We start from the raw sequence: 13660 nt of genomic DNA on the forward strand, positions 1-13660 counted from the left end.
TACTTCAAACATATTTATTATTTTTACAGACTCAAAATACAGTAATAATCCTGCAATGCATGCTGGTGTCATGTGACACCAGGCCTGGAATCACACCTCTGTCCAGCAGGCACTTGTCTCAGGTGAGGCAGTTTTCTGAGGGGGCTCCCAGGAGCAGCATCTCAGGACACCTGAGAGGGAGGGGGCTGCAAGGAACACCTCTGTGTGCACACGCCTGTGCCGTGCTGGAGATGAGCTGTCACCTTGAGGTGGCGTCAGACCTTGACTCTGGCTTGGGAGCCCCAAGGTTAAGGGAAGGTTAAGACATGATCAAGGTGCCCATGAGATCGTGACAGGGACATGCTGGGTTTCTGTGGCTTGACTGCTTGGATGAACATCTCATTTTTCAATCACACAGTTGCAGTGCAGAAAGGCATCAGGAGGCTTGGTCTGGTATTAGGAACTGAAGAAGCAGCCCAATCCCTGACCAGAACAGTAGCATCAAATGCCTTGTGGTTTCCAGGTGGCTGTGGTAGTGACTCAGGAGTCCTTTAGTGTGTTCTCATGAACACCAGGTTATGTGGATGGCACCTTATACTTTTCAAAGCTCTTTCAATCTGTCCGCTCATTCTCTTCTAGGCAGTGTAGCTTACACCCCTTCCTCTCACCGACGCTGGTTTAGACCTGTCAAGTTCTTGAGCTGACAAGGGAATGGAAATAAAGAGAATAGTGAGGGCTGCCTCTAGACTCTAACAGAAAAGACCTAGCTTTTCTTTTTCTTTCTTTTTTTTTTTCTTTTTTGCATAGAGACAGGGTTTTGCTACGTTGCCCAGACTGGCCTCAAACTCCTGGGCTCAAGCGATCTTCCCAAATCGCTGAGATGATAGGCATGAGCCACTGCACCTGGCCAAGATCCAGGTTTGCAAGGTGGCAGGTGTGGCTATGATACAGAGACTTGATATAGCAGGGTCCCAGGAGTCAGTGATATCTCCTGATGACAGGAAAAAATAAAGAAGTGGGGTTTTTGGAACCAAGACACTAGGGCTGAACCACTGTCAGCCTTATTATTAGATTGTTTCCAGGTTAGGGCTACAAAATGATGTGAAGTCAGTAACACATGTATCACAGGGCTGGAGTGGGAGAGAGGAGAGGCAGGGATGTGCTGGGCAGTACTCACCGTCACTGCTGCACCCATGAGTCCTTGCACCAGTGCCTCTCCCGTGGACTTTACCTAGAAGGAGTCAGTGTCAGGTTCCCTTAGGCCACCAACACAAAGTTAAAGTTGAGACAGGCAGGACAAATCAGGAGGCCTATGAGCCCCAGAAGGTGGAGACAAGGGGCCCACATTACTGGAAGGAGAGCTTTGGACAACACAATCACAAACGGGCAAAGTGTGGCTCTTAGGGAAGGGCTGGCCTGAGGAGGAACCAGCCAGGCCCCCTGGGAAGGCCCTCAGGACTGTCAGCTGAGGCCAAAAGGGAGCAAGACCAGCTGTGACCTGAGGAGAATAGGTATGCCTTCTAAAGAGGGTTCCCCAATGGCTAGTCCCCAGCTACCTGCTTGGCAGTGTGGCCCATGTTCATTGCATCATTAACCCGGTTTTCCAGGAAGCGCCAAGTGTCCTCAAAGTCTGGAGAGGAGTCCTGCATCATCACCAGCTCTGTCGTGTTGTAGATGGCAGCCAGCATGGCTCGGCGGGTGTACCAGTTAAACTGCAAAGAAACCCACACTACCGCTGTGGGCTGGTGCAAGTCTGAGGCAGTTCCTACCCAAGGCCATGGGAACTCCTGGGTTCCCTCTTGACTACTTTTTTCTCTCACAGATACATCTGGCCCTCTGGACAACACTACCATCTCAAACTTGACTGAGCATCAGAATTACCTACTTGATTAAAAATGCAAGCTCCTGGGCCCAACCTCTTAAGAGCAGAGTCAATGGATCTAAATAAAGTGCCAGGAATCAGGAAACTTAATAAGTATCCCAGATGATCTGGCTACATCCAATCCATTTTGGAACTGCTAGTAGAAAGCCTACATCTTAGGACATCTGAGTCCCAGAAGATGCTGTAATCAGCCAGCTAGGACCAAACCTTGGTGTTCATCAATAAAGTGAGGGCTGAGACAGGCTCATGGACAGATTACAATACCTGGGCAAAGCTGAGAGTTCAAGTCCCTCAGCAACTTCTCATTGTTCTGGCAAACTACTCTTCAGAGGACCAGCTCAGCTGCTTGGTGTTTTATTCCTTTAATTTCTTTGCTTTCTAATTTCATTTTCCTACCGTCTCTGTTGGCGTTATATTCCCACATGGAGGAAGTTTATTAAAACACTTTGTTATAACTATGGTGGGAGTATTTCTGTGCCTCCTCATCCAGGATTCCACAAAGTATCATCACATTTTCTTTTATGAAGGTGTATTTTTTAAAATTTCCTACCAGAAATATGATAGCATTAACAAGTCAGATTCTTTCCTGGTGCTGTTGAAAGAGCTTTATTGATCTCTTAGCAAAACAGGCCAAGATGGGCTGGGGAAGGGAATTTCTTTTTAAAGCAATGGGTGCCTCCATGGCATTTCTTTTTTTCAAAAGATGAATTTTGCTGCAGAATCTACATCTTAGGAGAGAGGGAAATGATAATAAAATGGCAGCCCAATTAGCTTTTGCCAACGCTAAAGGCTCTCTAACAACTGGTGTCACCACAAGCTGGAAGAAATAATAACTGGTTTGTGGCTAGAATGCTGGTCCCTGAATGAAGATGACCTAGATCCCACTTTGGCTTCTTGATGACCTTCCTCATACCTTAGATGGGAATGACACTGCAGCCCCCCTGCAGGGGCTTGTGATCAAAAAAATTTCACAAGCTTCTTAAAGAAATGCTTAACACAAGCCTTTCCCAGCCTCCTGTGGGCCTGCGAAATGCTTAACACAAGCCTTTCCCAGCCTCCTGTGGGCCTGCAGAAAGCACTCACATCAGTGGACTGGTCCCCAGCGTAATGCCACATGTCATCCACCATGCTGGTGAGCAGGCTCAGGCTGGACGGGATGTTGTGAGGGAGCATGAGGACGCTGAGGGCCTGGGGAGAGAATGGCAGAGGAGTAAGCTCTGCTCACAGGTAATGGTGCATAGTTGACCAGCATCTATCTCTCCAAGAGGTGTATGAGGGGGACTGCCAAGCTCTGGTTCTCTGAGACCAGCATCTTCACCCACCGGTGTGAGTTCTGGGCAGCTAGCAATGCTGACTACAGCTGAGGAGAGCCCAGGGGCATAGCCCTGTCTTATGCAAGCCTAAGCACATTCTCCATCCCTAGCATTTGGAACTGGGAATGCAGAGGACGCGAGGGTCTAGACTGGTCTAAGCAAGGATGGGCAAAGATACCCCAGTCTGTCACACAAAGGAAGAAGCAGAGATAGGAGTCCGTTCACACACATCAGCTCCTACTGACAAACAGAACAAGGTCCTGCCACTTTACCAATGCTACATCCACTGGGGAGGTGGTCAGAGAGGTCCTGCATTGGCTGTAAGGTTTTCTCTTAGTGAGGTAGCCCAGAAGAAAACACTATGCTGAATCAGGAAGGCAGCTGAGGGCCTCATACATGCACTTCCACTGCTTTAACTGCAAGGTGGAATGAGTCACACTCGGCCTGGGGTTAGGCACCACCATAAGTGTTCAAATGTCTATCAACTGAATGACTGAAACTACGTGCTCAGTAGTCTTCCAGCTGAGCAAAGGACACAAGATATCTGAGTCCCTCTCACTTCGGGTGTACTTTCACTCTGTACTTTCTTCACTCAGAGAATGGCCCATACTGTGACATGCTTTAAAAACAGAGGAAAAAGGAAGCTTCAAAAAAGGTGAAAAAACCCCTTTCAACGAATACGCCAGTCCCCAAGCATCACACTGACAATTGACAAATCCCAGTCCTCGAGATCTAAAATGCCACAGGGCTGTTATTCAAGTGAAGACGGCCAATAAAATCTTCTGACTCTTCTAACCTCCTGCATGGATTCCTCCTCCCTGCAGACCTCGTGGCACGCTCAGGCCACTAGGAGAACCCCACCCAGGATGGGATCCAGTACCCGGACCACTCACATTTCCAATAACTGAGACACAGATGGCTCAGAGTCACTTTCTTTGGTATGCCCAAGTTTGAAACCCAGCTCTACCAAGTGTACTAAGTATTCTCGGGTTTATAGAGATTGAGGAGCTAAGTTCTGAACAGTGTACAAAGTCATCTGAGTGAAAGGTGCTGAGAATGATAAATATTAGGATTATTGTTGCTCTGGGGCCTAGATATGGACTTGGTACCCGGGGCCAGTGCTCAATGTACGGGATCAGCATTCTCAGTCTGGTTTCCACTGCATCCCTCAGGAACTGGTCTGTCTTCCTCTTCCTGGGAGAGGGAAAAGAAAACAGTGTGTCTCTGAGTGAAAGGCAGGGGCTCAGTGCTCCACGGTTTACTCAGCCCTAGGGAGGAGGGTCCCACCAGCTCCTGATGCTGGCCTGACTAAAGCTGTCAGAGACAGGCTGCCAGGTTTCAGTCCCATCACAGCAGCAGGGCTGCCCAGTGCTGCTCTCTTTGGGTTCTGCTTGGATTGGCCTCCTGGGGATAGCTGGTAGGGCCCAACTTCCCTGATCCTTAGCTGCCACCCTGAGTAGTAATGCCATGGGACTTACTCCGCCTGGCCCAACTGTACCAGCTTCTGCTCCTCTTCCAGCACACGTGTGAGCCGGGTATTGCACTGGGTCACAAAATGCAGTATTAGCTCACTGCCATCCTTCCCAAACATGCTGGCTGCTGCACTGGAGAGACCCAGAGACTACAAAAGGGGAGACAGAAAACAGAAAAGCAGTGCCCAAATGTCGGGTACATTTGTTGCCTGTTCATCACTAGAGTCTCTTCCTAGTAACAGCAGCTTGATTTCTTCACTCTGGGTCCATGTGATTTTGGTGAAACTGACCACCACTGGTCCCTCCACCCCGCAAAGCCCCTTGGTGTGTGTGCAAGAGTGGGATCTAGGCTTGAATAACAAGTTCACAGAGACTAGCTCAGGGATGAACGTATCAACAGGTCTTCTTTCTTTTTTAGAAACTAAGCCTGCAGCTGCTTTCTCCAACTTTGTACATCTAAGGCCAGTCTTTCCATCTGTTGTCCAGATCCCACAATTCTTGCCTTCAAGGAACCTCATCCTCTTGATTTTGACTATTTTCTCTTGTAAATTCACCCTCACTCTTGTTTCTTTCCTTTTTCTTTTTTTTTTTTTGAGACAGTGTCTTGCTCTGTCACTCAAGCAGTGGCATGACTGCAGCCTTGACCTCCTGGGCTCAAGCAATCGTCCCATCTCAGCCTGGGACCACAGGCATGCGCCACCACATCTGGCTAATTTTTAAATGTTTTTGTAGAGACGGGGTCTCGCCACATTGCCCAGGTTGGCCTCAAACTCCTAGTGTCAAGCAATCCTCCCGCCTCAGCCTCCCCAAGTGCTGGGATTACACATATGAGCCTGGTCCACTCTTGTTTCTGTACTCTTCCCATTTGTGTTCAATCATGTGCAAACTTCCATCTGTTTCCTCTGCTTGGTGCACCCTAGTTCTCTTCTACCCCTCGCAGCCAAACGCCTCGCCACTTCCTCGCCTTCTACACACACCTCGATCCACTCCAGTTGATTTCTGATCCAGTCCTCCACCCAAACAGTTGTTGCTCCAGTAACCAGTGTCTAGCTGCTTAATCCACACTCTCCTGCTTTGCCTCCAACATCAGGATGCTCTGACTTAGACTTTGATGGCCCATCCTATTCTACTCTCTCCTTAAATGTCCGCGTTCCTTGAGAGTCTGGACTCCCCTCTCATATGACATTATATTCTTGCCCTGGACAATCTCACTGACTTCCATAATTATTATATATATATATATATATATACAGTATATATATGCACGCTGATAATGCCCAAATGTGTATCTCTAGTCCAGCTATCTCCTCCAGTTCCCGACCTGTATGCTTGATACCTCCGCTGGTTGACTCAAAAACTCCTCATACTCAACAAGGATCAAGACTGTACCCTTCCCCAAAGCTGGTCCTCTTCCAATGGTCTTCACCTTAGAAAACACCACCATTGTGTACCCACACATGCAAACTTGCAACTCTGGTGCCATCCTGTCACTCCCTCCCACGTCCAAGCTATTCCTGAACTTACCCACTGCCATTACTCTAAGCCAGACCACCTCATCTCTCCTGTATGTCTGGCAGCAGCCCCCAATGAGTCTCTCTCTGCCTCCAATCCACTTTTCATCCGGCAGCCAAAATGAGCATTTTCAAATGCCAAATTTAATCCAATATCTTCAATTGTTCTTAGAAGAAAAGCTTGACTCCTCATCATGACCTTTAGGACCTTGCCTGATTTGACCTCGACTGACCTTTCTAGCCTTGCTCATCTCCAGTCTCTCTTCCTGCACTCTCTGCATGGTGGTTCTCTGTGGTTCTTCTAATGTACCATCCTTCTTTTTCTTTCCACCTTGCCTGTGCAGTTTCTGTATTTGGACTTGTCCATCTCCTACCCACAAAGTCAGGTAAAGCCTATTCATTCTTCAATTCTCAGCTCAAAAGCCTTTCCTGACCACCCTGTTACCCACCCCATATATGGTTTGAGACAAGATCTCACTCTGTTGCCCAGGCTGGAGTACAATGGCATCATTATGGCTCACTGCAGCCTCGATCTACCAGGCTCAAGAGATCCTCCCACCCCAGCCTCCCAGGTAGCTGGGACCACAGGCAAGCACCACCATGCCTGGCTAATTTTTGTATTTTTTGTAGAGATGGGGTCTCTCCCTAGGTTGCCCAGGCTGGTCCCAAACTGCTGGGCTCAAGTAATCCCTCTGCCTTGGCCTCCCAAAGTGCTGGGATTATAGGCATGCGCGACTGTGCCCAGCTCTCCAACCCCTTAATAGGGCAAATTAAACTATTTATCATAGTTTAATAGGCAACATGTTTTCTTTTTTTACTGATGCACTTAAAAATGGTGCTTCTTACAACCAATGGCATCTTAGAGTCAATGAAATATGGTAGTTTTGATGACAGACAATTCTTGCCAATAGGTTGCCTTTAGAACACAACTCTTAAGAACAAATTCCATGGTTCATTACTTTTATATCTACAAAATAAAGCCATTTCGACCCTATTTAGGGAAAAAAAGTCAATCTTGCACCTGTGACCTGATCTAATGATCGGGTCCCTCCATTATACAGCCCAACAGCACCTTTCCTTGATAGCACTTACCACATTTTCTAAGTAAACGTCTGTATATATTTTATTAATGTTGCTAGACTGGAAGCTCAACAAGGGCAGGAAGCAGGTCCATCTTGACCACCTTGACCCCTGTCATGTCCCTTGGACTAGCACAGTGCCTAGGGCACATTATTTGCTCAATAAACATTTAAAGAATGAATCATATAAAGGGTTTTAATTTGAAAGATCTAGGCATAAATGTTGACAGTATGATCTTTGGTGTGATTATAGGTGTTTTCTACATTCTTTTTTATATTTGTTTGTATTGTTCAGTTTTCACAATGAGCCTACAGTGGAGTCAGAGCACCCGCATGTCACTAATGAGACTTCTGTTACCAAATGTGCACTTGGGAGTGAGAGAATACAAGGAAATAACAGTTAAATTTCAGTAAAGCAGCAACCTTGCCCATTGTCCATGGGTAGATGCCCTGCAGCAAGCCTGGGATGGGAGATGCAACTCTGTCATCCCCTCAGTCTCTTGGAGGATGGTATCTTGCTATGCTGGAGGATTCTCTATAACATGGCCTGAACATGAGCCTACTGCCTAATCTAAAGCAGCAGTCTGTACTAATGCAGGAAATGCTATTAGTTTCTGGGAAAATAAGATGTGTTCGTCTCCAAAGTGGTGCCTTCTTGGGGGTTTTCAAACACCGTATGTCATTAATTCTAAGATGCAGATATATTTTTCATTTTAAAAAATCAGTGTGAATCATGGCAGTGCCCTGTCATAGTTCGAAGGGCAGTATGTTTTCTTTTTTACCGATGCATTTAAAAACGGTGCTTCTTACAACCAATGGCATCTTAGAGTCAATGAAACATGGTAATTTTGATCACAGACAATTCTTGCCTAATAGATTGCCTTTAGAACACAACTCCCAAGAACCAACTCCATTGTATGTTCTTTATAACTACAAAATAAAGCCAGTTCCACCCTATTGGGGGAAAAAAACCCAGTCAATCTTGCAGCTGCAGCTGTGAGGGGCTCTGAGCTAGACTGGAAGAAGGCATGAGGCCCTCCGCTCTGCCTGGTGTGACTCCATCCTGGCTCATCTTGGTCAGGTGGCCCCACCCTCACCTATACACACCTGGGCTCCTTCTGCAATCGCCTCTGCTGTCCACCCGTGGGCGGGCACAAACTCCAGGGCTGCCGTCAGGATGCGATGCTGCAGCTGCTCCTCACTTTCATAGTCCTCCTCCTCCTCGCCGCCCTGGTCTGTATACCTGAGACAAGAGGACACAGCCCAGCATACTTCATCTCCTGGCATGTACAATGGGTATGACCAGAAACTAGGGGCTCTGGATCTCCTCTAAGCACATGCTGGGAAGACATTTACTCTTGTGTCACTATCAATGTGGTTTTTTCGTTTGTTTGTTTTTTGTTTTTGAGACAGAGTCTCCCTCTGTCGCCCAGGCTGGAGTGCAATGGCGTGATCTCAGCTCACTACAACCTCCACCTCCCGGGTTCAAGCGAGTCTCCTGCCTCAGCCTCCTGAGTAGATGAGACTACAGGCGTGTGCCACCATGCCCGGCTAATTTTTGTATTTCTAGTAGAGACAGGGTTTCACCATGTTGGCCAGGCTGGTCTCGAACTCCTGACCTCAAGTGATCCGCCTGTCTCGGCCTCCCAAAGTGCTGGGATTACAGGCGCGAGCCACCGCGTCCAGCCAGTATCAATGTTTTAATGCCAACAGAGTAAAAACTAGATCATCCTTCCCCTCCCCATAGGCACGGAGAGGAATCCAGCAAATGAGGCCATGTGGTATGAAGGCATTCCTGCACCCTGGAGTTCCCTGTCTTCAGCCCTTAGCACACTGTGCTCAGAAGGTTTCTTCATCTAAACTTACACCAGACTACCTCCCTGAGGGCAGGAGTAATGCCATATTACTCACAGGGCCTGGCATGATAGTAGGGCCTCAAAAAATATTTCTTGAATTGAAATGAAAAGTACTTTAGTTAGGAAATCAGAAAAATGAAAAGGAACACGCTAATTTCAGATATAGAGAAACTTTTCAATGGCAGGATTAGGAAAAAAAACACTAATGGAAATGTAAATTAGTATTACCTTTCTGGAGGGCAACTGGCCCACATAAATAACAAATCTTTAAATGTACATATCCTTTGACTCAGTGCTCCCACTCCTAAGGAGAGATTCACACACTTTATCACATTATTTCTTATACTAGTGAAGGAAATCTAAATATCCATCAATAAAAGACAGGTTAAATAAATTTCGGCACAGCTATTTGCCGGAATGTTATACAACTATTAAGCTATGAAAAGACATTACAAATGTACTGTTGAGTGAAAAAACAGGTTCTAGAACAGCATATAGAGTTTATACACATTATATCTATTCTATACAAAAATTTACATATGAAATAAGCTTAGAGAAACATCTAAAAGGATATTCACAAAAATGTTAGCACGGTTATCTCTGTAATTTTGGATAAAACTGCTTTATTTTTGTGAACGTCTCTATACTGTTTAGGTGTTTTAGAACAAACAGGCACCAATTTTATAAAAACAATAGGTTCTTTCCTAAGATAGCCTTGGGGCCAGGTGCATTGGCTCACACCTGTAATCCCAACACTTTGGGAGGTCTAGGCGGAGGACAGCTTGAAACCTAGGAGTTTGAGACCAGTCTGGGCAACATAGCGAGAAGCCATCACTACAAAAAATAAAAAATTCTAAAAAACAAAGATGGCCTTGGAAATGAAGGAAGGTACAAAAGGGGATGGGGAGGAGAGAGGAAGTGAAGGAGGAACAGACATACTGAAGCTTGTGAAGTAGCCAGAAATAGGTGGATTGGTGCCTACCTGGGGGGTGAATGAGAAGACTCTGGATCAGGTTTTTCTGCCCCCTGTGTCTCAGAATGCTGCTGAGAAAAAGAGTTAGGAGGCTGCTGCTTCTGCTCATCTGAAGACCTTAGGCCCACAGCTGAAGCATGGAAGGCACGCGGCACCAGGGCTTGTCGGCAACGGGCCACTGAAACAGAAACTGGTCAGTCAGGGACATTCAACAGAGAAGACCCTTTCAGACCCAGAGTGGTAACACAGATAAGGAGGAGGAAAAGCAGGCCAGAGACTCCTGTAGAACCACTTATCCAAGTGTTGGGTCCCACACAAAAATATTGGGTAAACTGGGAACTTTGGGACATGAAGTGGTAGCAAAAGTGGTAAGCCAGGAAAAAAGATCTACCTAGCATCTTGACCTGTTTCTACCACTTGTTACCTGGGTGGTAATTGGCAAACAATTTCACCCCAATGTGCAGATTTTTAAATCTGCAAATTTAGAGTAATAATCTCTACTTGCTCAATGAGAGCACTGTGTGGCCCAAACAAAAAGTAAAAGTGCTTTTGCAAATGTTACAGATTTATATATATTATGGCAAGAGCTCTGGAATAGTAATTTAATGTCTCAGTCCTACTCCTCCAGTGTTTATATGGTATCTTTGGACAAGTCACTAATCTCTATCTGCTTTCTCATCTGCAATATCTGCAACATCTCCATTTACTTTAAGAAAGATGAGAAGTATGTTTCCTAAGCATCAACTCATAGTACTTTGTTATTTCCCAACATTTTTTATTCTAATTTTTTTTTTTTTTTTTTGTCAGAGTCTCACTCTGTCGGCCAAGCTGGAGTGCAGTGAGATTATCTCGGCTCACTGCAACCTCTGCCTCCCAAGCTCAAGTGATTCTCGTGCCTCAGCCTCCCGAGTAGCTGGGGTCACAGGCACCTGCCACCACTCTCGGGCTCATTTTTGTATTTTTAGTAGAGACGGGGTTTCGCCATGTTGGCCAGGCTGGTCTCAAACTCCTGACCTCAAGTGACCACCCGTCTTGGCCTCCCAAAGTGCTAGGATTACAGGTGTGAGCCATCATGCCCAGCCTATTACAAAAATTTTCAAACATGCAAATTGAAAGAATTATGGAATGAACACCTGTATATCTGCCACTAGGTTCAACACATCTGTCATGTTCTTCATTCATCCATCTTGATTTTCAGTGCATTTGTTGCAGATATCAGTATTATTCATCTCTAAACATTTTAGCATGGAAGACTTCTGTGTTCACTGTTTTGTTATTCAGATGCCATTTACACACAATGAAATGAATACATCTTAAGTTTCTATGAGTTTTGACAAATGTATACACTTGCACAACCTAAACCCAATCTAAACAGAGAACATTACTGTCACCCCAGAAAGTTCCCTTATGCCTTTTCAGTCATTCCCCATTCATACTGTTCTGAATTTTTCACTCTAGGTTAGTTTTTGCTTGTCTTAGTTTTGCCTGTCCTAAGATTTCATCTACATGTACATGTTTCAGTAAAGCTCCTTTCACTTAGGACTATATATGTGTGTGTGTATATATATATATATTTATTTATTTTAAGTTTAAATAGAGACAGAGTCTTGCTATGTTGCCCAAGATGGTCTTGAACTCCTCGGCTCAAGCAACCCTCCCACCTCAGCCTCCCAAAGTGCTGGGACTACAGGTGTGAGCCACCACACCTGGCCCACTTAGTATATTTTTGAGATTGATCCATATTTTTATCCCTCTCAGTAGATCTGGCAAAGATTCTCTCCTTGATCAGGCTCTAACCAGGCTCCTCTGAGCCCTCTTCTTTTCTAGGCCTCAACCTTGGCCTATAAAGACTTGAACACACACTAACATAAGCATCACTCAGGGCCACATCCCTTAAGATAACCCTACCCCTCTTTAAAGTGCCTGCCTGAGAAAACTCAAGGCTGTCAAAAAATTTTTTTACTGTTTGTTCTGGCTAACACTTAAGAAGGATAGGGCTTGTCTCCCTGTGGAAAAACAGAATCCTAACTTTGTTAACTGCCAGCTAGCAGACCAATCTTATTTATAATTATTCACTTTCCTGACTCTACTGAGTCCCCACCTGCCTTCCTCCCTCCTCCCTCATTTTTTCTTTGAAACACCCAGTTACTTCTGCATGCACTAAACTCAAGGTTGGGCTCCGTTCATGCTAGACTGTTTTCCCTATTGCAATAGTTATTACTGTTAATTAAAAACGGTCCTTATCACTTTAGTGTCCAGCTTTCTCTTTGACTGATTTTTAGTTTTTATTGCAGAATAGTATTCCATAAAAAATAATATTTTGTTGCTAGACAACTGGACTGTTTCTGTGTTTGGCTACTATGAATAAAATTGCTATGAATATACTTGTACTAACTTTTTTGTAGACACATACCTTCATTTCCCTTGGTGGATTTGCGGGGTCATAGGCATTACTTTTACTACACATCTTTAGTTTAGAATTTTGTATAAATACAACAAAAGGGGGCTAGGCGGTGGCTCATACCTGTAATCCCAACACTTTGGGAGGCTGAGGTAGGCGGATAACTTGAGGTCAGGAGTTTTGGACTAGCCTGGCCAACACGGTGAAACCCCGTCTACTAAAAATAAAAAATTAGCTGGGCATGGTGGCACAACCCCAGCTACTAGGAAGCCTGAGGCAGGAGAATCAGTTGAACCCAGGAGGCACAGGTTGCAGTGAGCCGAGATTGTGCCACTGCACTCCAGCCTGGGTGACAGAGTGAGATTCTGTCTCAACAACAAAATTAGCCAAGTAGGGTGGCACGCACCTGTAGTCCCAGCTCCTTGGGAGGCTGAGGAGCCAGACCCTGTCTCAGAAAAAAAAGAAAAAGAAAAAAAAGAAACAGAATAGTATGTAAATATCAATATTTTAATACATGTACGGAAAGATACGGCACAAATACCCATAAAACTTTGAAAAGGAAGAAGCAGATGCAAAGTATGACTGTAGTACCACTGAGGGTCATGAGAAGATTTTAGGTGAGATACAGGTGAACGTTTCATCAGTTATGTATGTATGCTAAAGGGTTAATGCATACGTTCTAATTAAGAAAGGCGATATTAGCTTTCCATTTATGACAGTGATATCAAGTTTCCTCTTTAAGAACTCCTATTTAAAAATAAAAATACTGAGTACATAGTGGCACAGGTGGTAAGAGAGTATCACAGAATTCGTGAAGTGGTGAGGAAACGACTGGCTTTCGGGAAACAATGGACTAGGCTCTCTGTGGCCGTGTCCACCTGTCCTTCCAGTGGACTTGGCGATGGAGTTGAGAATGGGTCTGCGACTGCCAGTTCTGTAACCAACAGGCTCAGGCTGCGTGACCCTTGTACCCCCAGCCCTCTCTGAGGCTCTGCTAACTCCATGAAATGTGGGTGACAGGCCCTGCTCCGCTGCACCTGCCCCTCACAGGCAGCGGAGCAGGGCCGAAGCTAGCCAGGCGGCTCGCCCGAGCCCGCGCCGATGCCCTTCACCTCACCTTGCTCGCGGGCCGCCCCAACGGCCTCTTCCCCCCACCGTCGAACCCGGCTGAAGCCGGCCTCGCGCCCCCTCCGC

The 13660-nt window shown here is 45.8% G+C and overlaps 1 protein-coding gene across 4 annotated transcripts in view; it reads right to left on the reverse strand.

The window, feature by feature from the left end:
• Positions 1-13660, reverse strand: part of COQ9 (coenzyme Q9) — a 13836-nt gene continuing 176 nt past the window's right edge. Inside the window, exons 2-10 of one of the 4 annotated variants that reach the window (XM_055233205.2) lie at positions 12873-12911; positions 10075-10243; positions 8344-8479; positions 4653-4795; positions 4284-4368; positions 2945-3049; positions 1536-1691; positions 1157-1210; positions 1-679 (exon numbers count right to left, since the gene is read on the reverse strand). In XM_055233205.2, the coding sequence (XP_055089180.1) occupies positions 644-679; positions 1157-1210; positions 1536-1691; positions 2945-3049; positions 4284-4368; positions 4653-4795; positions 8344-8479; positions 10075-10243; positions 12873-12911 (923 nt within the window). In that variant the 3' untranslated portion in view covers positions 1-643. Of the gene's footprint in view, positions 680-1156; positions 1211-1535; positions 1692-2944; positions 3050-4283; positions 4369-4652; positions 4796-8343; positions 8480-10074; positions 10244-12872; positions 12912-13583; positions 13602-13660 lie in introns of those variants that run through there. The other 3 variants (XM_055233209.2, XM_055233206.2, XM_055233208.2) reach the window with 3 other exon arrangements.

Source organism: Symphalangus syndactylus, chromosome 11 (assembly GCF_028878055.3).
Source record: "Symphalangus syndactylus isolate Jambi chromosome 11, NHGRI_mSymSyn1-v2.1_pri, whole genome shotgun sequence".
Classification (NCBI taxonomy): domain Eukaryota; kingdom Metazoa; phylum Chordata; class Mammalia; order Primates; family Hylobatidae; genus Symphalangus; species Symphalangus syndactylus.